The sequence below is a fragment of the Lutzomyia longipalpis genome, chromosome 2, assembly GCF_024334085.1.
Source record: "Lutzomyia longipalpis isolate SR_M1_2022 chromosome 2, ASM2433408v1".
NCBI lineage: Eukaryota > Metazoa > Arthropoda > Insecta > Diptera > Psychodidae > Lutzomyia > Lutzomyia longipalpis.
Genome location: NC_074708.1, coordinates 18060651 through 18087539, shown reverse-complemented (window position 1 = coordinate 18087539; position 26889 = coordinate 18060651). Strand labels below are relative to the sequence as shown.

The 26889-nt window shown below is 36.1% G+C and overlaps 1 protein-coding gene across 3 annotated transcripts in view; it reads left to right on the top strand.

The window, feature by feature from the left end:
• LOC129791090 (inactive dipeptidyl peptidase 10) overlaps positions 1-26889 on the top strand; it is a 109094-nt gene that overhangs the window by 39165 nt on the left and 43040 nt on the right. The window contains exon 1 of one of the 3 annotated variants that reach the window (XM_055829032.1): positions 5850-6698. The exons of the other annotated variants lie outside the window; for them this stretch is intronic. Within the exon in view, the coding sequence (XP_055685007.1) occupies positions 6636-6698 (63 nt within the window). The 5' untranslated portion in view covers positions 5850-6635. Of the gene's footprint in view, positions 1-5849; positions 6699-26889 lie in introns of those variants that run through there. 3 annotated transcript variants of the gene reach the window in all.

Below are 26889 nucleotides of genomic sequence, written 5' to 3'. Positions count from 1 at the left end.
ATTTTCTCATACAAGTAGCTCTTAAGCTTAATTACTTTAATTGAGATTTCTCAGCTCTAAACGGACTAGCTTTCCTAAATGAACATTCCATGGCAAAAGGATGATGGAGGTTTTAACTTCTCTGCAAGCACATACGACATTACAGCTTGCAATATTCTCTATTTTCTCTCAAAACAACCACGAGGATATTTTTCCGACTATGGAGCTCTTTTCACAGACATTTGCAGACCATTTGCACTTGTATGAGGGTGGGTTGGGGGAACAAATTAAGCGTTCAGTCGTGCACACTGAGCGAGAAATTAGTGACCATTCTGCATTTTTAGCTAACAATAGAGCATTCCATGCACATAATGTTCTTAAGTTCTTTTTTTTATTTTCCAAAATAACTTAACATAATTATTTGTGAAACGTGAAAATTTTAAGGGGGTTTATAAAGGGAAGTTTATAAAATTTTATATATTCAATGAATTGATAAGTCTTACGGGGCTATCACACTTAAGCTCCAAGTGCTTGAGCATCATAACCTCTCTGTGAGTACGAGAGAGACAACAATGGTATTTTTTTCTCGTTTTGTCACATGTAAAATCTTAAGCATCAAATGCTTAGAGCTTAGGTGTGATAACTCCCTTAGAAAAAATAAAAAAAAATTTGAATAATGAGCTTTTAAGAAAGCTTCTCTTACTTTACTTCCCATATCTTTTTCTTGGAATTCTCAAACTACACATTTTGTGCATGTTTTTAATATTATTTCAAGAAAAGAGAATTCAAACCACAAAGTTTTCTTATTACCATTTTACGACAATAAAAGGAAAATCAACATATCACCTGGGAAAATCCAAGAATTACTTCATTTTATTTATTCAATATATACATATGCTATATAACTGTTGGTTCAACATATTTCTCTCCTATTGTGATGATTTAATGCAATTCGCTGTTAAACGGAATTTTCTCTCTTTCAAAAAAGAAAATGAAAATGTAAGGAAGGGAAAATGCTTTATAGAATCTCCCATCATTGGCACTGAAAAGTAAGAAAAGCTCCAACAATCTAAAGAATCCCTTCAAGTGAATTTCTTTTCAATCCATACACCATTCTTTCCTCATCTTCGCTTCTCCCTTTTTTTACACCCTGAGGGAAGAATATAAGCCGCGCTGTAAAAAAAGGAATATTCCCCGCAAGTTCTTTTCTCGGGAAACTTGTCATGAAAAAGTGGCTATAAAGATGTTCAATGTTCTTGGATAAATTATTCTTCGTTGTTATCACTTCATCAAACCGCTGGAATTCTCTCCCATAGCTCCTAAGTGATTTTATAAGCCGCATTGTCTTCGGGAAATTGGCCAGAAATTTCACATGCCCGGCTCAATAATTTATGACATGACTTTCCCGCACGAAGGAGCTTTCGTATAACATTGTCTGAGGTCACATAATGGTCCTATGAATTATTAACAAAGACAAATTAGCAATGTTATGTAAAATTGATATCGAAATAGTCACCTCATAGCATTCCTAATTTACACATTATACCAAATTTGTTCTAGAAAGGAAGGAAATTGAATATGAAATTAAGATAAAATGTACATAATAAGACTTTATGGTGTTCTTCTTGCTGATTCCATTTTAATATGAAACGAGGAATATGTATGATGAGAAAATTTTAAATGGGACATGTGTTGCCAGCGCATGCGACATCAGTGGACCATTGCAGATATTTTCAGGTCAAAACACGCGCCTCATGCGACAAAGAAGATGCTTACATAAGGACCAATAAATTAAGTTGTTTACAAAGTTTATGAATTTCCCTAAAAACTTCAATGTTTTTTTTTTAAAGTTTCATTAAACCTCTTGAAAACTCTGACCTCATTATTTTACAGTATTTAATTTTTGTTTTACATTAAAAAAAATATTTCGCTTATTTACTTAAAGTCCCCTTCTGGCGAAAACATCCTGTTGATATGGCAACGTGCGCCAAGCTATATTTCATGCTACCATAAACTCCCCTATATAAATAACAATGATCCCTCAAATGGGGTTGCAACTGCCAGGGAGGCTGCATACAGGGAAAGTTGCAAACAATTCACTTATACAGAAATTCCATCGCTAGGAATTAAATGTTTTTGTGTGAAAATTACTCAACCCCTTCAATAGTTTCATTCATTTCTTACCGACAGAACAGACACACACCACCCCAAATGAGTGAATGAAAACACTTCAGAAGAAACTTGGAAAATTTGTGAAAATTAGCAGAGTTCTGTTTGTTAGTAGTCGGAAAATAATTCTGCTTTTGTTTTCCAACTATTTGTTCGGGGTTTTTCCGCCTCTTTGTGATTTACCGTACACCCAATTTTAAAGAATTTCTTCCATTGCAGAGTACATTAAGAGTTGCCCCAACGACATTTAGCTTTAGAGACTTTTTCTCATTATCATGTCTTTGTCTTCTACAGAGAACTTTCTGCACCTTTCTTTATATTCAGTGTATGAAATCATCTTTAATAAAACTTTTTTAAGGTTCGTTAAACAATACCCGATATCTAACTAAACTAACAAATAAAAGTTTTAAAAACAAAAATAGAAAAGGAAAAAATAAAGTATTTTTAGCAAAATAAAAAAGCACGGATGAAAAGCTCAGTGAACTTTGATAAAAATTTTTTTTTCCTTGACTCAAAGTGAACTTTCATAATTTAAAGCTTCACCGTTCAACATCTACAATCAAGTCCATAATGCATCTATTTTATTCATCGGAAAGACAGCCAAGGAAAATGCATGAAGTCCTCGTATTTTCTCATGGGAATTCAAAAGCAACAAAATAGCACAATCAATCCTTCCAGTGAATGGCACCAGAAATATATTGGACATTTATATAGCACAATGCAAGATGGGAAGATGGGGGATGTTCTTATTTTATTCCATTATGTACAACAAAAATATTTTCAAGGATCTTATTGATTTCTTGTCAAATCAGATGGATAAGACACTCCTTCCTTCTTATATTCTCATCTCATCTCGATTTCCATGCTCATGACAATTTGCATGTGGAAATTGAATTTTTCGTTGTAGCGGCAAGTTGTCTTCGGTTCGTTTGGGATAAGAAATGTCGAAAAGCATAATTTTTGAACAAAATGGAAATGAGAAAAAAAAGGGTAAGGAAATGTAAGTTGGAACATGAAATTTACATGACCTATAGGAACTTTTTTTTTTAGACAATGTAGTGCTGCACTTTAAAGGAATTTACTACATTCCGGATTTTTTTTACCTCTCAAGAAGTTTTCCACATTCAAGAATTTTTCTGAAAGTTCATGAAAATCCTTTTAAGAGAGCTATCAGTGTTACAGTGTATGAACATTGTGGAGATTCATGTAACAAGTGTGCAGAAAAGAGAAAAAAAAATGAAACCTTCAAATCGTCGTATCCTGTCAAGGATTACTCACTATGTGGTCTTTTGCACAGACCGTACAACGCCCACGTTAGCCTCAGTGACCTCCGCACTTATTACACAACTTTCTTTACAAGCTTTCTTTGAACTGTGTAAGAAGAAGCTGAAAAGCAAAGGAAGTTCACATTCTGCTGAACTTTCCAGATTGTTGGTTTTCCTTCTTCTTTCATTTTTTTTTTCATTCAATTGAAAATGATGTCCGGTGGAATACACAAGCTAACAAGTTGAGTTGAAAAGACTGATTGATGTCTCCCAATTCCTCTCATAAAATCTTCAAAATTTACCGGAAAAAGTTTCAAAATTATTAAATTTTTGCCTCTATGTTTTAATACACCTTAAAGTTAATTTATTTAAGCTCAAAATTAGTCTGAAAGAAAGAGGATAAATAGTTCTGGTTTTTCACTCGAGATTTTAACAAAAAGCTTTTCATTTTTTACGTAATATATTAGCCCATGTTTTCGTTATGTAATTCCATAGAAAATTTTCCTTCCAAGTGCAATGCAGTTGTAGTGCACGAGAAAATGCATCTAAGATATTGGGGTAAAAGCATTTATTTTGATGTTTTCTTAATTTACAATCCATCTCCGGCAGCATTTTCACATTTTTCACGGAAAGTTTATTTCAGGAAATATGTCTTCTCAAGGATTTCCAGAATTCCCATCGTCTTACATTACAATCGCTACTCAAGATTTCTTGTGACACGATGGAGGGATATTTCGAGTTTTTCCACCACGTTTGCAAATTGAAAAGCAGAGATTATTGTGCTGAATAGGAAATGACAAATCCGCTTTTATTTTCTACGCTAAAAAGAGGAAGAAGGAACTATTAAATCGTCGTATATAAATAACGTGGATTTTCATTGTCAGCACAAGATGGTTTTTGCGAGATAAAGAAACTTTAAGATGTTTGAGAGATTTTTGTTTAAATTCCAAAAGCTCCTTGCATTTGTTCACCATGTCATACAACATAAAGTTCACTACACTGCATTTTACTCTCTGTACTCTCTCACTATGTGGACTGGTGTATCGTTGGTGTATATATCAAAAGAGAGGGATGATTATGGGGTTCTTGCTACACCATACCAACCACTCTCTACCTTGTGCTCTCAACAAAGAAATTACTGATATTTGGAATTATTGACGACACATAATAATTTCTCAAAGTTTTTCACCCTGAAGAGTAACAAAAAAAGGAATGCTTCTGAAAGTTTGATGGTGAGATAACTTTTCACTGGAAACTTTTATACCGTAAAATAGTGTGAATTGGATCAGTAGGGATCAATAGTTTAAAAAGTTTTTTTTAATGCTATTAAATTCCTAATATTAATTTCTTTTTTTTTTATAAAAAGAGAAAGTATTTAGCTTTCGTAATCTAAAATCTAGAATCTCATTATTTTAAATTTATTTACCTCAAATACTTTCTCAATTACAACTTTATAAAATAATCTAGTATATACTCCAATTTACAGTATAAATAGTTGAAACTTAAAAAAGCTCCCGCGAACTTAGATGACTTTTATATGTACATATATAGCTTCAACCTGTCTTTAGCACAAATTTTTAATCAATCATTCAAAGTTTGTTAATAAACTTTTCAATCAATAAACCAATATAGGAAAGAATTCTAAGTTGGTCCTTAGGGTAATTAGTTTTCGATCTAACAAAATTTTATACTTTTAATTCTTAAAGATAATCTTTCAGGCGTCTTAACTTTTGTATTAAAACAATTGTTACCTTTTCTATTATAAAAATTTCTAAAGGTCTAATAATAAAAAATGTAGTGTTACAATGTAAAATTGAGTCTATAAAAGCACTTTGTCTTTTCCCAAATGGGAAAACCAATTTGAAACTTTGTGGGCTTCACAAAACTTTCCGTTAAAAAAATCATGGAAGCTTTCCAGGATACATCCACCCCATTTGTCAAAGAATCTCCCAATTTATCACTCGGCGGTTGGCAAAAGCGACCAAATAAAAGTGAAAGCAAATTAAATAGGAATCAATTCATGGCTTCCTCTCAAACCACCCTATTTAAACAACAAAAAAAACCTCCGCCATCTGGCTGGTTTTGTGGTGTGCGATGTAGAAAAAAGAAATAAAAAAGGGAATGCGTAGTTCTCCTTTCCTTGGGTGGGGTGAATTTTTTTCCTCATTGAAAATGAGGTGAATGGGTTGCAAAATTATCGAAAGTTCCAAATTAATTTTCACACTTTGGAGGAGTTAAAGAGGGCGGGATTGCTAAATTAAAGAAGTTGGACAGAGGCTGTGTGGATTAAAAAAAAAGAAGAAATTATATTAATTTGAGCACGAGGCTTGATACACTCCCACGAGAGAGTTTGCACGAGCTTTTGAGAGAGCGAATTGGCGAATGCCGCATGAGGTACGCATTGAGAGAAAGCTCACAGAGGAAAGCTTCTCATATATAGCTTTTGAGAGATCCCAGTGAGTTGTATTGGGTAGTTTGTCGTACACCATCGACGGGGGTGGAACTCAGTCGAGGGTGCTCCCCGAAAATCATGTCTTAAATCTCGAATTTGGATCAAAATTCGCAAAAAGCTCATCTTACACACCCTATAAACAGGAAAAAAGAACCCAAATGGGACGCGCAATAAAATGCGCGATTTCCTCGCATTAATTGTGGAATTCCGCGTGAACATTTCGCGTTTGCTCCGAAAAGTTAATTAAGTAATTAATGTGGTGTCGTCGCGTGGAAGAGACAGAGGCGTGGATTGTGCAAATTGAAAATTCGCTTCGTGGAAAATTTCTTAATTACATGCTTAAGAGACATTGCTGGAGAGTTGAAGAAAATTGCCAGTTTCTGTGCAAATGCGCAATAAATTGCCCTGTACTCAACAAATTCCACTTGTGGGCTTCCCCCCAGTGAAAGAACCCAAACTGTAAAATTGTTAAATTATCCTCCTCGTGCGATTTTCCTCCTAATGCTCCTTCACCCTCTATCACCCCTCAATCTGTGTGGACTTTCTACTACAAGCCAATTTCTCTCCTCGTCAAAAGTTTCTTTTCTTCCACGCTGTTCACTTCATCCTTTCACTTCCTGCTCATATATGGACAATACCATTGAGGATCTTTAGGGTGATAGTGTAAAGTGGGTGCAAGTTGTGAGTTAACGCTGGATAAGTGGAGTATACACAAAAATTTTCCAAAGTACTTTATCCCATTGAAAGTAAATGTGTCCACTAACCACAAAATGAATACTGTGCAAAGTGGAGGACACAGTGGATCCCTTGGCAAAAAGGATTCTCAGATTGAGGTAAATATCATTTCCATGTGGTGCTAAACACACTGCCACACATTAAATCAACGACACCCTGCAAATGGGAAACTTTTTATTTTATTGCATCGTAAAGATTTTAACAATCCTATTTTCAGCACATAAAGAGAAGCACAAACTTTCATCGAGATCAATTTATTAATTATGCAATAAAATGTTAAGGAAAGATTTGTCCTTCCGCTTTTGCAGTTGTGCAACTTCTAAGAATACATCGCTAAAGCATTAATTTAATTTCGTATTCATTTGAGGAAGTTAAGTTTGATTCCTTTGCTATATATGTACTTAGAATCTCCGGAAGTATACCTTATACTTTGCTTGGAATAATATGTTACAGTAGCAGGAAAATAATCTTGTAAAAGTTTCTTGGAAGTTTTTGGTACTCTGTAAGCTTTTAAGAGTAATGATTAAGCGGAATCTTTTTATCCTGGGCATAAAGTTATTCAGGAAAATGGGAAATGTAGGGGAGACCGGGGTAAAAAAAGTCAATTTGCATAAATCCTTATCTGTAGGATTCCCCAAAGGCAAGAAAATTTTCTCTATAGGTCATTCTTATAGGAAATTTCCTGGCCTACAACTTTGTCTCAGACCATTTTTCTCTATCTCCACGGGAAATATGAGTTTTCGAGCTTTTCCTGAACCCCTTCCGCTTCTGACTTTTTTTAAACGCAGCGGGTAAATATAGTCACCAGTTGGCTAAATAAAGTCGGTCGAATTTTCCGACATTTCTAATGATTTTCCACCTGAGAGATTGATAGTAGTTGATAGCTAAACTTCTCACCTTTTGATCCGCGACAAGGAATTTCACTTTTCTATCCATTAAAACAGAGAATTTTGCGATTTTCTCAATCACGCCATTTTGCAACAAATGAATAGAAAATATGTCAAAAATTTCGAAGTCCCATATGATTTACATGGGTTGACACGATCTACCCCAAGGGGTATGTTTTGATTCAAATAATTGTACAGAAAAATCATTAAAAGTTAGTGAAAAATACACCTTGGCAACGTTTTCTGCATTAATCCAGCTAGTGATTAAAATTATCAGATTGGAAAATTGCTGAAGGAAAAGTTCGGAAAACGCGTTTTTCTCAATACGCAAAAGTTTGGGAAATGGGCCAAAAATCTATTTTCATTTTTAACTCCTAAAGTACTGATCGGATAACCTCCAAATTACTGTCAAAAATTGTAGGTTGGTAGGGCCTTCCACCCTAATTTTTTCCGATTTTTCCGATTTATAACTTAGGAGAAATTGGCATTTGAAAATTCCAAAATGACTCTTTTTACCCCGGTCTCCCCTATTTAGTCTTTTTTGTGTCTTGTAATTAATTTCTACCGGTATTTATTTACGATTTCTCAACATATCAAAAGAAATCATGAAAAGCAAGTAAAAACTTTCGCTTTTGATTTATAATTTGAACTTTTTAATATGGAAAATTCATTTCAATTAAAGTATTCATTAAAGTATTTTTATGTGCAACTTTTAATTTTAAATTTAATTTAATTTTTCTCTAAATTCAATTATATATTTTTAATTTTTTTCACACTGTTTTGATCTCTCTACATCTTGTACTTTATGTATTAAAAACACAGTTTTTCTCAAGACGAGGGAAAGAAAGAAATTTTCCTATTACCGACATTGCGAAAATGTCTCGATATAAACTTTTAGTGAGAATGGAGGAATGTAGGACTACGGCCCACCAAAATGTAACCAAAGTTAATTAAAATGTCCCCAAATTTATGATGCAGTCTGTATTCAGTATGACCATTGAGGGTAAATGCTCGCTTACAGTCAACAACATGGCTCGGTAATTTACAAACCCTTTGAAGAATTAATAGAATGTGACATCCTAACGACCCGGCGACTCCACTGTTTCAGCTTACAAACTTTTTCAACCGCCCTCTAGAAGTTTCAAATAAGAAAAACCATACTCCGAGCTCAATTTCAAATGAGACACACTCAAGGCACTTTTCTTCATTTTCTATCTGTTGGATCGTGTTGAGAAAAGTTTTCATTGAAACAACCACACCACCCATCGTTGGGTTTTCATATTATACTGCACACTGTGGTGAGAGAATTTAGCACGACAACCACCAATCTTCTCGTGTCATATTCAAATTAACAGGGAGAGAGTAAATTAGACATTAGAGTAATATAAACGGCACTCAGTGTTTATGATTGCGTGTCTCCTTCGCACACTATATATAATTACCAAAGTGAAATGCCTGAGTAGTCGAATCTGGAGGAAGTCTATATTTCATGTCTCGAGGTTTTGGCTTCTTGAATGATGAAAGTTGATCCTGAAACGGCATGTACGAGGCTTGCAAACTGTTGATTTGGCGATTTTTTGATTTATTCCCATGAGAGCGTGCCTGAAAAATGGCATCATCAACAAATGGCACATATAGGGCGTCGCGGAAGAAGTGATGACGACAGAGGCGGAAGCAAATTTCCACATTATTTCATTTCCTCATCTCACACCATGTCAAACACGTAGTTTTTGCACGCCAAAAAAATAACAAAGCGCACTGCATGGACTTTGATGTATCGCTATGAGGTAAATGTCAACAGGAATTCTCTTCCAGGGACATTTTCTCACACGAGTTTATGCGATAAATTTATTCCTCCTGTATGTTCCGGGGTGCAGCACGTAAAAAAAAAACAAAAATCTCTACCCCTGAGCGAATGTTTGCGGTTGAGTTTCATATGAATAATATTCACTGGAAGAAACTATGAGGCCACTAGAAGCATAATTCCATTAGGAAAATTGCAGATGAGTGGCGAAATGGAATTAAGCTGTGTGGAAAATATCTTTCATACAATGGAGCAAAAAATCATGTCATGTTGTGTATGGCTTCTTAGTATGCTTATATGTTGTGTTTGATGCATGATATTTGGGTTTCTGAGAGAACAATGTCTGCATTGCTTTATGCGAAATTAATTTACACGGATTTCCATGCAAAATTTAAGCTTTGCATTTACAATTTGATTTCAAATTTTCTCTTGTGTTTGAATATCCTCAATTCTGGCTTACACCACAGGCAATTTTCTAATTCTATCGATAAAAATATAACGAGCTTTCGCGATTATATATACCCAACTTAGCGTTATGTCATCTTGTAGAATATATAGCAAAAATTAGAGAAAATGCATTTGAAAAATTTTCACAGAAAAAATCATAGACAAAAATGCCCATGTTTTTGGATTAAATTTTTGATGCACAAATAGGATGAAGAGGACAAAAGGAACGAATTCCTTGTAGTATGTGAAATCCCCGTACTGAATCCTATTTTTGAAAAATGTCACGTTAGAGGATGAAAAGCTTTTGAAAAACAGATAAAATACAAAAGTTTAAATATATTTTTAGTTTAACTGGGTTGGAAGTTTACACGTGCGACGGCATTAGTTGCGGTTGAATGGATATTTACATTAAATTGAATTTTTCGTGTATTTTCAACACCAACTTGTGCCATTTCTGTTCATTTGAGTAACTTTTTCCTTTGACTGGACTCGCAATTTGATTTAAATCGTTAGTTTTGATCACACAGTGGAAGTTACCTTTCGTCGAAGGTGTGATGAAAATCTTTACACTTTTTTTATTTTTTGCTTATTTTATTTTAAATTAATATTTCAAGGATACGTCTTTATTATAGAGTAAGCTTCACAAGAGAAAATACACGTGAATTTCTACTCCTAGAGAAGAATAAATTGCTTTTTTTCGTTAATTTGTAATGAAAAATTGCAAAAAAAAATCTAAAATATTATTTCATGTTTGCCACCGACAGGCTTGCCTAATAGCCAAATAAAATTACAAAATCTCAATTAGTTGGTGTTCCACTTCGTGGCCAACACCAAGTATTGTAATCGTCGGAAAAACCGGCCACCTCAGATCGGGTTCAAACTTGGTATGAGCACGTTTTAGACATCCCACATTACGAAAATGGTGGTGGAAAATTTTTGATCCGGCCGGCCTGCCGGCCGGCCTTCCGGTGGTCCAAACTTTGCCTTATAGCTCGAGAATGGTAACAGATAGAGACTTCAGGTTTGAAGTTTTCTATAGAAATGTAGGTGTAAAATTTCATTTTTTCGCATTTTAAAAATCCAAGATGGCCGCCGTCCGCCATTTTGAAACACCGTCAACCAGTTCCCTTATAGCTAGAGGTCTGAAATTTTAGTATGTTGTAGAGCTCAGAGAGACGTTTTCATCAACAATTCATACTTGACAATCGGTCAAGCGGTTTAGCGAATATGGCGGCCTTAAGCAAAAAGTGTTTTTTCGATACAACTCGAGAACGGCTTGACCGATTTTGATCATCTTGGTATCAAATGAAAGGTTTCAAGAAGCCCTACAACTGTATAGAACATTCCAAGTTCCAAAAACATCCGCAAGAGGCGCTAAAATCAAAAACAAAAATTGCCTAACTTTAAGGGGCAATATCTCCCAACATCTGTTATAGATTTCCTTTAAATTTTGATATGTTGTAGCCTGACTCAATATCTGTCACCAGTCCGAAAATGAAGAAAATCTATGTCGCCGTTTAGAAGATATGGCCATTTGAATAATTCTTGCATTTGAAAAGTTCTAAGAACCATATCTCTTGAACCGCTTGTCCGATTTGACTCAACTTTGTATCAAATTAAAGGTTTTGCAAAACTCTACAACTTTCTAGAACATTAAAAACCTCTAGAACCATTCCTTGAGGTCAAAAAATGCCAAAAACTGTTTTGGTGAAACAAAAATCCGCCATTTTGTGTTCTAGTGGTGACCTTGAAAATTATTGAGATATATGTCAAATTATAGCTTATTTCAAGACCTTTCCAAAACTAGTCATGAAATTTCTGTAGGTGTTATAGAACAAGAGATATGACAATTTTTAAGCATCAAATTGCTGAATTTCACTAAAAAATCAACTTTGCCTACTAATATTGCTCACAAATAGTATTACAACGCATAAACAAACTTCTACACGTTGTGGGACACCAACTCTTATAACTGGACGCGTTATGATTGACTTTCATATGAGTTCAGAGAAAGCTAAATTGAAAAATAAATGTAGTCGAAAATAAGCGAGTTGGAAGAATGAAATGGAAGTTTTCAGAAAATATCTTCGGAGAGAGAGAAAAATAATGTCCTTGTTGGTGATTTTGAGCAACAGGTCTTGTTTATGGAGAAAGGCGCGCTAAAGAAAATATTTCGAGAAAAGTTTACGACGAAGGGAATTTTGTGAAAAGCTTTCCATTTATAAATTTATTCCGCCCGAAAAATAAATGATGAAAGAGTTAGGGGTCAACCCCAAGGGGATGCTTTTTACTCGGCCATCCTCTTTGCCAGGTCAAGGGGGGATTTTTCATATTTTCCAATATTTGCTGTTTATTTACTTCAATGTTTGTACTCGTTTTTACCTCCCTCCAAGCTCTTTGTGGAGATTTTCTGCCCAAAAACAATCAATCCATCATTTTATCAGCCACTTTCACATCCCTCGGAAAATTGATTAATGGCCCTCTTGAAATGTGAAACACAGTATATTGCGTATCAGGGATTGTAGTGTATTTTGCCGGAAGGTGTACTCGACATTCGCGATTCAGTGAAGAGTCTAATTGAATTTCCTCAGAGGTGAAAAGTTGAAAGAGTGTATGTTTCACTATCTTGCACAGAGAGAACTCGGGAAAATTTTCTTCAGTTCCTTCGTGGAATTTTAAATAAATTACCATAATAGTCTGATATTGTGGAGCTTTGCCGAGAAACATATATCATCCACTTTTCACAGCGTTCAAAAAAATGATACGCCATATCCCAAGTTTTCGTTTCCTCTTTTCACAAAACTATCTATGCCGAGATCTGGCAAAATGCACAGATGTTCCTCTCGAATTGGAAAAACACGGAAAATTTAGACTACATGAATACGAATAATGTAGCTGCGATACATATTTCTTTTCAGAACATTTACATGAAGCAGTTTTTTACACAATTTGTGAGTAAAAAAGAAAAAGGAATTATTATCATTTTCCTTTTTTACAAATGAGAAACTTCAGTTAGATGGATGTTTCTTTCGATTTTTTCTCTTCAGAATCCATTAGGTTAATTTCATATCTTTATTTCTCAATAATAGTCACATTGAAAGAGATTTATGATTGTATTTATTATTTAGAAAAGGATGACGAGATGACCCTCATCAAAAACATAGATATCATTTGAAAGGTTATTCTTATGAGAAATAATATGAACCTTTTCGGAGTATGTATTTGTATGTAAACATTTAAAAAAATTTAATTAAAAAAAAATAAGTGAAGAATTTTAGGAAAATATTTCTTTCTGTGCAATACACTCCATTAATATTTATAAAATCTGAAATATATAGGATAACACAATGAAAATCATTTTTTTTAAACCCTCCAGGGGATTTTATTGAATATTAATAATTTGATAGCTTAATTTATTCTGATTTAATACATTTCCAATAAAATGGCAGATTCTATAAATTGGTCTAATCACGATAAAATATTACCTATTTTTTACACTTTAAAATATTTATTATGCTTGTTTAAAATTATAATTTTACACATTTTCAAATTAAATAGTTTCCAAACTGATTTTATCCAACGTAAATTAACAATCCGCAAAAATATATTTATTTGACTGTGGGGGGGGGCTTATTAAATTTCCTGAATTTAATGATTTTATCTCTCACTTTTGAGCTGATTAACACTATATGTATAGGACATTTATAGGGATACAATGCTCTTTATATTACATACATTTATACGATGTGCAATAAAAGCATTATGTAAATACATTCTTATCTCATATTAGCTGCAGTATCCAACTTATGCTATTATCTCAACTACCAGGCAGAGAATGTGGGACATGTCGTGAATTTTAGACCAATAAGAGCTAGGGTGGATGAGAATAAACTCAATTAGGGGATGCAAAATGATTTTAGCAAACTCTTTCCACCCCTTCTAATCAGGGACTTTGTCTCTGGTGCGCTCCCTTGGGCATGAGTCTTGTGTGAACAAATCACACGAAAGTTTATTCTGAAGAATCGCGACTTGGGGCTTAGAAAAATGAGGACTCTCGCCCCGCCTCATCTCCCTCGCACCGACCCCAACCGCGAACTACTCAATTGATTCCACGGAGAATCGTACGACGTTTGTACCAACCAAGACGGTCAGACTCCATCAGAGGAAAGGTACTCCTACCGGTGCTCTACGGGAGAAGAGAGAGTCCTCTTACGCATAAACAGCACTAGGCTGAGAGGGGAGGTGTTGGGGATTTGTAACACCTCTGGGTAACAAAACTACACTCGGCCTTTCCTGTGTTTCGACGTCCTCGGCGAAGGTTTAGAAGAAATATCATTAGAAGGAGGACGTCAGCCTAGCTGTAATTTCCGCAAATAATCTCCTACTCTCTTCTCCTAGCAATTTACCCAATTTTCCCCAAAATACTGCAATCTACTCCGCTTTCTTAATTTCGAGTTCCCCTTGATATAGCCGCGTTCTACCGCAATTTACCGCATTTCAATCAACCCTTCAACATTTCTTTAGCCAACCGCATTACTTATTTCTGATCATCTGCCCGTTTGATCATTACACGCCTACATCATCATCGGAATTTATACCGCACTAACTCTAAATGGCCGTTTCCGCATATTTTCAATACTTTTCCGCCTAACTGACATGGACTTCGAGGATTTGCGTGCACGCTTACCGACCATGGAAGTCCTTTACCATGGTATCCCAAGGCCCTATGCCTTTCTTCTCGATCTGCTGAATTTGCTGAATCTGCTTTTGAAGTTCCAGTAGACTCGTTGAGCTAGCTATTTCTGCATATCTGCTATAACCTGTCTGACCAGGACTTCTTTGAAGGCTCGATCATCATTCTGCAGCTGCTTGCCCCTTTGGGTCTTTCTCGATCACATTGCCCTTTCGGAACCGTTGGAGGTTGGGAATATTGCTCTATATACGAACAGGATATGGGAGGAAGTTTGGACCAGGGCGTCGTTAAACGCAGCTGCCAGGCGGTCCCACCAGCACATAGTAGCAATTATTCCGCCCCTTGATGATCCAGATGATATCCTGCTACTGCTTGACTCGCCTCCATGGGCCTCTCTAGCCCTACAACATGTCCAGAGATCTCGGGATAAAGTATGCATGCGTCAGGGCCGCAACGCATACGTTTTCCAACTCTGTGCAATGCTGTCTGCTGGGTGATCACATTTTGCTGCAACAAAACTCAACAACATTTTAAATACCTAGCAATTCGAGTTCGTTCCTTTACAGAACTGCCTTTTCCCTAATCACCCCTTCTCAACAGCTCAATTCTGGCACTTCTCAACCTAGTGCCTTCCACTCTACAACGTTTAGCGAACAACCTTTGCCGCTACCTGACTCCTGGTGATGACACCATCAGGAGAACTGCTTCAAACAACAGATTCAACCCACGGTGACCTATCACACCCGTCGTGTTACTATCCTAATTGTCCATTCCTACTGCCATATTGCTTCCATCAAGATATTTCTCTGTGTGTGATTGGTGCTCCTTTAGTCTGCAACCTATTCTTTGATTCTTCTTCCACCGTATGCTACTGCATCAGGTAACATTTTCTGCCCAACTGCCTCTGCACTTCCTTCACTACAGTCCATTGCCATTGGAGCTTCTGTTCCTTGTGTCTGTGTGTTGCAAACGCCTTCGGCTTTTCCTCCCATTGTTTTATTCCGCATCTAGTTTCACATCCATGTGAATCTTTAGTTTTCTCTTCTTTAACACTGCTCTCTGATTGTCCAATGTCTGCATCCATGGGTGGCTCGTGATTATTGCTCACACTCACATCAATGTTCCTGATTTTCCATCACATTGCGGAATCCAACAACCATTTCCGTTTGATTCATTTCCATACATCTTCCATTGTTGCCAGTTTATCTCAATTGCTCCAGCTGTGTCCTTATTTGATGCTGCCCGTGGTTGTATCAGCAATCCCAACACATTGGGTGCTCTTTGATGGTGTTTCCCGATGATTTAAGTCCTTTTCTCAGCTGCTGATGAAGTTCTTTCTGTGGTTGACTGGATGATGTCCACCTCGAGGTGAAAGAATAGTCACACAGATGGAAGTTACTCCACTGTATTTTCTTCTTATACCTCTGTGGCCCTCGTTAATCAAGATAGCAGGTGATTTTCATCATCTACCATCTCATTAACTCTGTGATCCAGTTGATGCACTTGCGATGTTTCCCTCATTGTCCTCAGATGTTGTTGATTTTCACTGCTGTCTATGTTCAACTGCTACAACACCACCAAATGACTGCAACATCTTTGTTTTCCATTTAATCCGCTATCTGCAACATTTCAGGAATTTTGCATTTACGGTGAACTTCACTTCTTCCCACGATGTTCAACACTGCTGCTACACCTGCAAAAGATTTCTCCACTACTTTTCTTTATTTCATCCTGCTTTATTCTACAAATTCAAAATCTGGAACACCTGAAACAACAATCTCTTTGCTTCAAACCACGACAGTGAAACTTAACACTCTACGCAACTATGAACAACCCATTCAACGAAGTCATGAATCCTTCTTTTCAATGATCATTTCAGCTGCAGATTTTCTTCATCTGTGTATTTATTACTTTCCGCATTTCACTGCTTCCTTCGTCTCACATTTACCTACACCGTTGGAGTGTGTTTTTAAAGAATAGAATTCATCTTTTGGATCCTTTTGATATCCACACGCAGTATTTTCCTTGAAGTGGAATTATTTGTACCTGATGCTGCAACATGTCTTCTCTGCATTCTGCTGTTGCTAAGCTTCTTTTCTGTTACAACTGCTGAACATCACAGCCACTACTTCTCATCATCTTACACCTTATACGGGAAAGCATCTTCCTGTGTGATCTTGTGCATTTATGCAATAAACCACATCGTTGAGTTCTCCATACTCTACTCATTTGCTCCGTCATTTGATTGAATCTGCATTTCACATTTGTTGGTGTACGTTGTCTTCAGTTGTTCATCTGGACAATTATTGACTGTCTTCTCCACCATAATTTGTTTTGCAATTTGTTGTGTTCTCTGGATCTGTATTTCCATGGCTATGACTGCCGAACTTTGCATCAAACTCTATGGCTGGCCTGGTCATCACTGTGACTACTGCTACTGGAAATCATTGCCTCCGCTGCTGCTGAATATTGCTTCTCCTTCATCCCAACTCCAATGAACTTCCCTGAAATTCTTCTTGCACCCCACAATGATGCCCTGTATCCGCAAGATACCGAACTGCCAAAATAATTGCCTCACTGAGCACTTCCCTTAAAGATCCAAACACCATTGGTAATGTTTGAGAAGACACAACCAACCCATTCAAAGGAGAGAACCAACCATAATAATGAATGAGAATTTTAATCAAGACTACCACAAGACATTCTCTGATTCAATTTCAACACCAACAGCCAAATACTTTAGAATGACTGCATCAACCATCTTTAATGCATGCAACCACTTTACTTATTATTTTGCTCATTTCTCATTAGAGCATATCAAGGAATGATGGCCCATTTTCCCTCAAATTTTATTTGGGGAACATTCAATTCAAGGGATGGTTTTCATATATTTGGGTCTTATGAATTCATGGAATAAAATCACCAATTATTTACCCCAAAATCACCAGATACTTTCATATTGAAACATTTACTCTAAATCTTAGGGAAATCATAAAGGGCACTTCAAACAATTTTTGTTTGGGGCAAAAACCTCACAGAATAACTTTGCCAAATATTTCGCCCCAAAACCTCAGGATAATTTTCACCCAATTTTGATCATACTGGGTGATGCTCAATTAATTACTTAAATATCTTCCCATGAGACAATAAATTGGAACAGACTCACCAAATCAGCCAATAATGTGCTTCACAGCATCACCTTACTTCATGTTTTCATCTTGAGCATCCTTCGCAGCTGCATCTCGCGACTTCCGGTAACAACCTCCATGATGACCTGCTGGAACTCCATCCTCCTGCACAGCGTTGACCTCTTCCAGCTGGAAAACGGCTGGATTCATGGCATCTTTCTGCAAATAGATCTTGAAACAAATGACCATCTTCTCTTTCCCCTCGCCGCAATGGGGTACACAATGTTAGTGGGTCTCTTTATTTGGGATGCGGCTTGAAAATACAATAATTTTCAATTTCTCATTCACACATGGGCGCCCATTCACACAAAAATTCAAAAATTTATGAAAAACTTATCAAACGTTGGGATTTCCGAGAAATCCTTGTCCGCCGATGTCTCCTTTCCCCTACTCCTGCACTGCATTCTGGTGCTCGTTGAAAAATGAGGGCCTGCGTTGTCTCTGCTGCCGTTGCCCCATTTTGACGTTTGTTGCTCCCTTCACGGCGTCCACGGTGATGACGTCCACAATGATGATGATGCCGCCACCTTTGACGATCCGGAACGCTCCTTTTGGCGTCAGCTGGGGCTCCTACCTTCATTTGGGGCCCCTCACAGGATCTGCAACCACTTTCACTGCCCTCACAGTCCATTTACAGGGCTTTTTCCACACACTCGGGACTTTTCATTGTCTCTTTCACTCCCGGACGGCATCTTTGACGTCACTTGCCGTAATGTCTCAATTTTACGGCATTTTCACCGTATTTTGCGATCCCCAAGGCTTGGGTGGCTACCCCAAAAGAACATCGCGCACTCTCACTGCACTTGCGGCCCCATTCCCGGGCTTTTTCACGCATTTCCTTGTCTTTTAATGCGCGGCGTCATTCTCTTCCGGAGGATAACGTCACACACAATTTTCGCAACAAATTTCGCGAATTTTGTCCCTTCCGCGTCTTGGGTGGCTGCCCCCACACGTTCTCTCAGTTCACAACAGCTGGCAGCCCCCAAATTCACCAATTTTCCGCGAAAAATCCAATTTTTTCATGAAGCCCCGCGGCCGCCATGTTGGAAAACGTCACTTTTTTTCGATCATTTTTTTCACTCGCGATTTTCACTATTTTTACTCGATTTTCACGGGGTTTTCGACGCACTACCCCTTCTGTGGATCACCCCGGCACTTGTGATCCCACTTCTGAATGAAGAATCGCGACTTGGGGCTTAGAAAAATGAGGACTCTCGCCCCGCCTCATCTCCCTCGCACCGACCCCAACCGCGAACTACTCAATTGATTCCACGGAGAATCGTACGACGTTTGTACCAACCAAGACGGTCAGACTCCATCAGAGGAAAGGTACTCCTACCGGTGCTCTACGGGAGAAGAGAGAGTCCTCTTACGCATAAACAGCACTAGGCTGAGAGGGGAGGTGTTGGGGATTTGTAACACCTCTGGGTAACAAAACTACAATTCAGTGTTCTATGTGTGAGGAAAATGAGGTTTATCGTGAACATTCAATTTACATTCTGCACCCTTGTCCACATAAATTGTTTGCAGTGAGTTGCGAATAGTTTGCTAAAATTTGTGTTATGTGCAAAAAACGAGGGTTGTGCGGATACAGACACATGGTGGTAGATGCAAATAGATAAAATTGGTGAAATATTGTGTTGGAGGAAACCAAAAAATAAAGCATCGAGTTTCGCTCAGCTTTGGCCACAAAATTGACATTCCCATGCAAAACTTTTGCCATGGTATCCGTTGCATGTGGGTGAGATACATTATACGCATGGTTTGCTTTACGATAAAATCAAAAGACACCACATCAGCTTTCAGGGACCCAATTCCAAGTACAAAAAAAAAGCCACGGAATATTTAGTAGGAGAAAAAGCTTGAGGGAAATTCATGATGGCAATTCCCATTTGCACCCTCACGCACGCTGAATACACAAATGTACTTAAAGTTTCGCAAGTGTGAAATATTCTTTTACTCATCCCATCTTCTGGGATTTCCACTGCCAATCTCAACCTCTTTTTGAGCGATTGAGGTTTTGTATTGAAATTCATTGTTTCCGAAATTCCTTCTTTCTCTATTTATTATTTTCATTATATATCAGTTTTATTGATAAAAAACGGGCCATCTATTACATTTTTCGATTTATTTATTACCTTGGAAAATCTTTTTTTATATAGTGTAAAATGGTTCATGTTTTGGTAAATTAATTCACTACGCATTAATTGTTTTGTGGATTGTTTTTCTCCTGACTGAATATTAAATAGCCAATACAAAAACTCACTTGAAAGTTTAAATTATGTTTTGAACAAAAAGTAAAATTGTAATGTAATTTACATTTTACGAGTTGTGAAAGGATTTAGTTTATTTTTTTTTCTAGATTTAATTAATAAAAAATATAAAATACCTATATAATTGCTAAGCATAAATATTTTAAGAATATGTATAAAAAGAAAATGAAAAGCTTTGAAATCGATTCATCTTGCACGGCAGCTCTGATAAAAATTTGCCCGAAGCGTATTCGATAAAGGATTAAAAGCAAATCAGAAGACTCTCTATTCCACATTGTACCAACAACAGACCAACAGCTTTTTCCAATTTAACTAAATGTCTCATAAAATGGATTGAAAATTTAACAAAGTTGGTAAGCTTGTCACGTTTCAAGTCGATATTGATTGTTACACTTCTCTGCATGCTTTCATGCAAAATGCGAAAAAAACTGCAAAAAAAAACTTTAAGAAAAGTTTACTTGAATACATTTTCCATATGGATTTTCTTATACATAATATGAAACATGGTCGAGTAGTCGGCAAAGTGTTAATCCTTCTCTTCCCATTTAGTGCTTCTTTGGACTCATCCTTCGTCATCAAATGGTCACAGCGTGAATAAATGTCGAGAAAATAGCACTCATAAATTACATGACGCCTCTTCCTTCGATGAGCGTCCCAACTTATTTTTTTGCCACCCACCGACACCCATCACTGTCAGAATTGTCTCAATTTTTCTTCCATTGTGCAAAAATTGAAATGGAAACCACAAAAATATTGCATGCTTTCTTCTCGGAAGCATTCCATTTCTCCTTTTCTGCGAGACATGAAGAATTAATGTCATTTTTCAATATTTGCAGCAGATTCATCTCATTTGGAAAATCGAAAATAATGCAATTTTTGTGTCAAAATTTCATTTCCATTTATTATTATTCACTCTATATTTTCCATTTAAATCAGATTTTTTTTGCAGTTTTTCTCCATATAACGAGCCATGACGATGTAGACAATTAAATTCAGATGAAATCACTCAACGGGATTTTGGGCTGTTGAGTATGGAGGTCTTTTTATGTATGGTCAGTTGGGAAATCACGGTTTAAAAGGCATTTGAATGGAAAATATGAAAATGGTGATGGCAATTAGCGTCGGTGGAGGTTTTCTCCCTCAATTGTATGGCATGAAGGACGCGCCAAAGGTTCAACGAATAAAAAGCTCTTGAAAAGCTTCTCCACATGCGGACTTCATTTGAAATTCACTTTGAGGGTTTTTTCTACCCTTCATCACCACTCTGCTCTGCTATTATAAATGAGTATATTACTCTTTCGCATTCTAAATTACTCAAGGTCTCTTAACACATAAATCTCCAAAATGCTTTTTTTTACCCAAAATAATCATAAGCTCTTGATCCCTTGGCTTAGTAGCGCTAAAATAATTCAAGAAAATTTTATTATTTTTGAGTAAACATCCAAAACTCTCGAGATGAAAATTATTTTGGACAAAAATCTAGACTATTTATTTAATAACTAGCTATTTTTCCTCTCACTAAATTGCCCCAATTTTTCTCCTTTTATCGTAAAAAGAAAGCAATAACATATGGGTAAGGTATACTAAAGTGGACGGCACTAATATACCCTTCATTTGGGGGTGGTTTTATTTTGCCAAAATTGCAACTTTCTACCCAAATAAATTATTCATGTTCCCCTAAATGGCTCTTGCTTATGAATATGTGTGCATTGCACACCCCAGTGGGAGAAAACACATATTTATGTTCCTAAATTTAATTTATTACGACTTGCGAGGGTTCCCCAAAATTGTTTTTCTCTGTAAAAACAAGCTAATAGCTATTGGATGGCCGGTGGCACAAACAGAAAGCTCTATGAGACGTTTTTTGGCAATGAATTTCTTACAAATTTTATTATTCTCAAAATGTTTTTGAGATTTGTTTGCCCCACTTTAGGGAATATTTCAACAAAATAGAACTTTTAGGAAAAATTAAATGGTATAAAGAATTTCGTTTGTGAAATGTTTGGAGATTTGTGAGATGCCAAAACTGGTCCAAGTTTTACTAAAAGAATAGCTCTTGGCATATCGATTGGAGAGCAGAGGCAATCAATGGAAATTTCCTTAGACAGCTCTATTTATTTATTATCCAATCATATGTTTCAATCCCTAAAAGCAAATCCCAGTTAAATTGCATATCAATATTTATTTTCTTTCCAAATAATCATGCTTAAATATCATTGAACATGAATTATGTTATATGTAATATGTAATTATTCAGGATAATAATTTATTAAGAGTAGGTACTATTTCAAATTATTAAGTATCGTATATAATATAATAAGAACAATTTCCACAGGTCAAAAATTATCCATTTCTGATTTATTCACATGCAATATTTTTTCGTCATGAATTGAAGCAAAAAAACTCTTTACCTGCATTCCATTCTCCCCTAAAAAACACAACATATTTTTAGATTGCATTTAAAATTAAAATTTCGAATGCTAAATTATTCAAATATTTGAATTTTAATTAAGCTGCAGGCAAATGTTTTAAAATAAAATTTCTAATGAAGTCATTTTATTAAATAAATACAATACAAAGGAAATATATGTATATCGCACAAGCCTCACAAATCAGTATGTTGGTAGATTAAAAATCACCCACATGTGCAAATAGTCTTCATTTCACATTGTTAATGAGAATCATTTATTAACCTGAGTGGCAAGGGGTATCACTACCCAGAGAATAATCTATTTGATGAAGGGCGGCAGGTGCTTGGAGGTAAATTGAAATATTGATTTAAGGGGATGAGTGCGTTTGAAAGTTGTGGGACATTAAAGTGCGGTGGGTGTTGTCTCTCAACCCAAAATACCACTCAAACATGACACATTCAGTATGAGGCGACTTTTTCACAGTCATGCTGCGCTTGAAGATGCCACAGAGATTGCTTGTGAAATCCTTGAACTGACTCAGGAGTTTTCTGATGTGGCCACACAGTGGGTGTTTGATGATGAAACTTCACCTCATTCAAACCTCCAGTTCACTTCCTCCAAAACACTTTTGCACAAAAGCACTGCCAAGTGGCGCAATGTCCTGGCTTCCAGATGGGACTTTGATGATCTTCCTTTTCATGGTGAAAAGCACATGGGCGGTGGGTAGCAATAATTGTCTCTTCTCAGATGTGTTCCTGACACTTTGAGTTTATCTCTCACATACCCATTGTAATTGTAGCTTTTGCCCATGGCTACAGGGTTTATTTTGCAATGGGATTTTATACCTTTAACTTCAAAATACCGAGATCTGTCATGATTTTCTCCCTTCCAGGGACATTTCAGAGATTTGACTTCGAATGTGGGTTACATTTAATTTAAACGGAAGCTCGAAAATTAAATGATTTTCCTGTTTTTCTCTGTTTATCCCCCAAATGATTGCTCAGCAAATAACCCTTTTGAAGGGATTGTCACTGCGGAAACCTTTGAAAGCTAGCCTAGCCAATCAAAGTGCTGAGTTTTATTTTCTCTTTTTATCAGACGTTATGTTTTATTGAATTAACTCTTTCAATGTAGTTTTTCTCAGTAAAAACTGACCTAGTAGAAAATTTAATTTAAAAAATTGAGCTAGAAATAAATTTTCAATAAAACTGTTTAAAAAACGTTTTAAATATCTCCGTCAGATTCTACTTGAGTATCTCCAGTAGAGTATAATAAATTTAATTTTAATAGTCGACAAATTAAAACTCCGAGATAATTATTAATATTGAAATAATGTTGCTCCTCTTTCTGCCAACATATTGTGAAAGCTCCCGAATTCTTTATTTGTTCAGAATTTTAACATATTTGGGGTATTTGGGATATTTTCCACATGGTGATAAATGGCCTGTAGCCAAAATATCTCTCAAATTTATTTTGATAGGTAATATATTTCCATGTTCGCAATTGATTTTCATAAATTTTTATCCATTTTTTTGTGTTTTTTTGTAAATTGAATTTTACTTAAATCGTTTAAGTTAAACGATTCTGCATAAAAATAAAAATTTAATAAAAAATGAAATAAAATACATTATTGATTAAAAATTTAAAGGTGAATCTACTTATTTAATTGTTATTAGTGCATTTGAGACGTGTCAGCTGCTCTTTCACGGTATAACCGTATATCTGATTAAATATTAAAATTTCTCTTGTTTAATTAAGTTGTGCACGAGAACTAATTTTCGTATGAGCTCTCTGATGGAATCTCTTCAGAAAGTTTCTTGGGGGAATCAGATCAGAAATCTCATGGGTTTGTCGAACATCCCCCTCGAGGTTGACAAGAACCTCTCAATTAAACGTGACACAGAAGTAGGGAAGGTTTCATTATATGATTTTCTACATTCTTGACATTTTCTCAGTATGCTCAAGTAATTAATACGTTATACTTACTGCAAAGAGTTTTTGTTAAGTTTTATTTGCAATAGCAGCGTTCTCATCAATCTTATTACCCATGTAGTTTATTAAGAATGTAATTTATTTTCACGATGAAAATTATTTATTTTTGCACATGACTTGTACGACTATTTTTTACAATTTATTTTCTTTTGTTTAAAGTATGTAGAACCAGTGTTCATAATTTTAATAAATTATCTTAATATTTTGATTTAATTTAAATGAATTTGTGCTAAGCGGAGAAGAGAAAATTTGCATAACGAATGATGTCACATTATTCGTTCACATGCTCCACTTTAGCAGGCCACGTCAAAAGAATGTATGAATAAAATGTTAATAGGATGTATAAAATCTTCTAAAAACTTATGGAAAGTTTTAATACCATTATAACGTAGAGGAGATCATAAATTAAAAGTTCAAATGCTCATTAACAGGATTTACTGTTTTGGAAAAATAGTTTAGCATTAAAAAGCTTCGAGAAGAAAATTCTCCACCCCCATAACAAAAATGGAACAGTATAAAGCGAAAGAACGGTAAGTAAAACTTACGGGCTGTGATTCTTTCTTTGTCAGTGAAATGTGAAATTGACGGAAAATTGAGGATGGGCAAATTTTGAGGAAGGCTTTCTCGCGCACCGAATCACAGCCAACGCGCAGATATTTTGTGAAATGCCTTAATCGTGGGCGTTGGCTGTGATTCGGTACGCGAGAAAGCCTTCCTCAAAATTTGCCCATTCCCAATTTTCCGTCAATTTCACATTTCACTGACAAAGAAAGAATCACAGCCCGTAAGTTTTACTTACCGTTCTTTCGCTTTATACTGTTCCATCCATGCTATATTTAATTTTTATCTTTGCAGTTTATATATATTTATCTTTGCATTTTTATATGTATATATAATGTATATATCTATACATTTATATATATATTTCACTTTACTTTTATATGTGTATATATAAAACGCCCCGCTTCGCGGGGCGTTAGTCATGCAACTCAAGATATGACATGTTAACTTTAAAACGCGATATCTCCGGAACGGCTACATAGATTTTCTTCATTTTTGGCATGGTGGTAGATATTATAGCCAACTATAACATATCAAAATATGAAGCAATTCTATAAAGCGATGCTCGAGATATTCATCGAAAACTCATCGAAAATTTTGTTTTCGATTTTAGCGCCACTTGCGGTCATTTTTTGAACTTGCAATGTTCCGAGCAGTTGTAGGGCTCATTAATATCTTTCATTTGACCCCGGGTTGATCAAAATCGGTCAAGCCGTTCTCAAGTTATGGCCGATTTTCGATGAAAAATTGTGGCGGCCATATTGGCTAAACGGCTTGGCCGATTTTCGAAAATGAGGTATCGTTGGAAAGGTCTTGATGGCCCCTACAACATACCAAAATTTCAGACCTCTAGCTATAATAGAGGCTGAGATATAGCGAAAACAAAATTTGGGGGTTATTCAAAATGGCGGACGGGGGGGTGGGGGAGTGGATTTGACCTCATAATCGGATTTCTTCCACCCGATATTTTAACTTTGCCGTTGACCGCAAGTCTCTATCTACTACCGTTCTCTCGCAATATACCTTTATACTCCGGCCGGACGGACGGACGGACGGACGGACGGACGGAACAATTTTTGGCGCATACGTTTTTTGGAATGTAGGGACCCTAATTCGTGCTCATCCCGAGTTTGAGCCCGATCTGACGACTTTGCATTTTTGAGTGTACACAGAAGCTGTGCTTCTTTGAAGAAAGAATCACAGCTAAATGAGTGTACACAGAAGCTGTGCTTCTTTGAAGAAAGAATCACAGCTAAAAAATAGTATTGCCCATTTTATGGATACTGATATACAGGAAATTTATTATGACTCCAGTGCCTAAAGTTTAAACTCATAAATTTTAGTGCTATCTAATGCATTCTAGTAAATTTTGTGGAATAAATTATGAGAGCATTCTGTGGTTGTTATTGTGTTCAAAAACTCCACCACTAATTGCACTTCTGTGGCTTTCGGTTTCGACTTCTTCCCGCAGAAATTTGCAAAAGCAGTGAGTGGTTTCGGGTGGGGCTTTGAAAGATGAATTGGGGGAAAAATTAAATCTTCAACCTATAATAAATTATTTTGTACCGCATGGGAGCTCAATGAATTTTTTTTCTTTTCATTTCAGGTAAGCATGTCTGATGGAATCCTCCGGCAAAGTAACTCAATCTTCCTTTTGGCGTAAGGGACTCCGGGGAGGTATTAGGAAGAAATTAATTTTATACCTCGTCACTTGGGATGAAACCACAACGATATCGTGAGACAAAAGTCTCTCTTGAGGGTTGTGTGGCAAATAACATCAAAATACGCAGTATCCTCTCAAGCTCCCTCCTCAGATCAAGGTATATGTTATGTATACATTACACATATGTATAGGTAACTAGAATAACCTTCAAATTCAGTCTTTCACGAATAAACATGCTAATCAATGTTCATTATTTTGGCAAACATTGAAAATTGTTTGTATTAAGGTATAGGTGTGTATATTTCCCTTTTATTGATTATGTTGCTTTCCGGTAAATCAGTGAAAGCACAACAATTTTTTTAATGGGAAA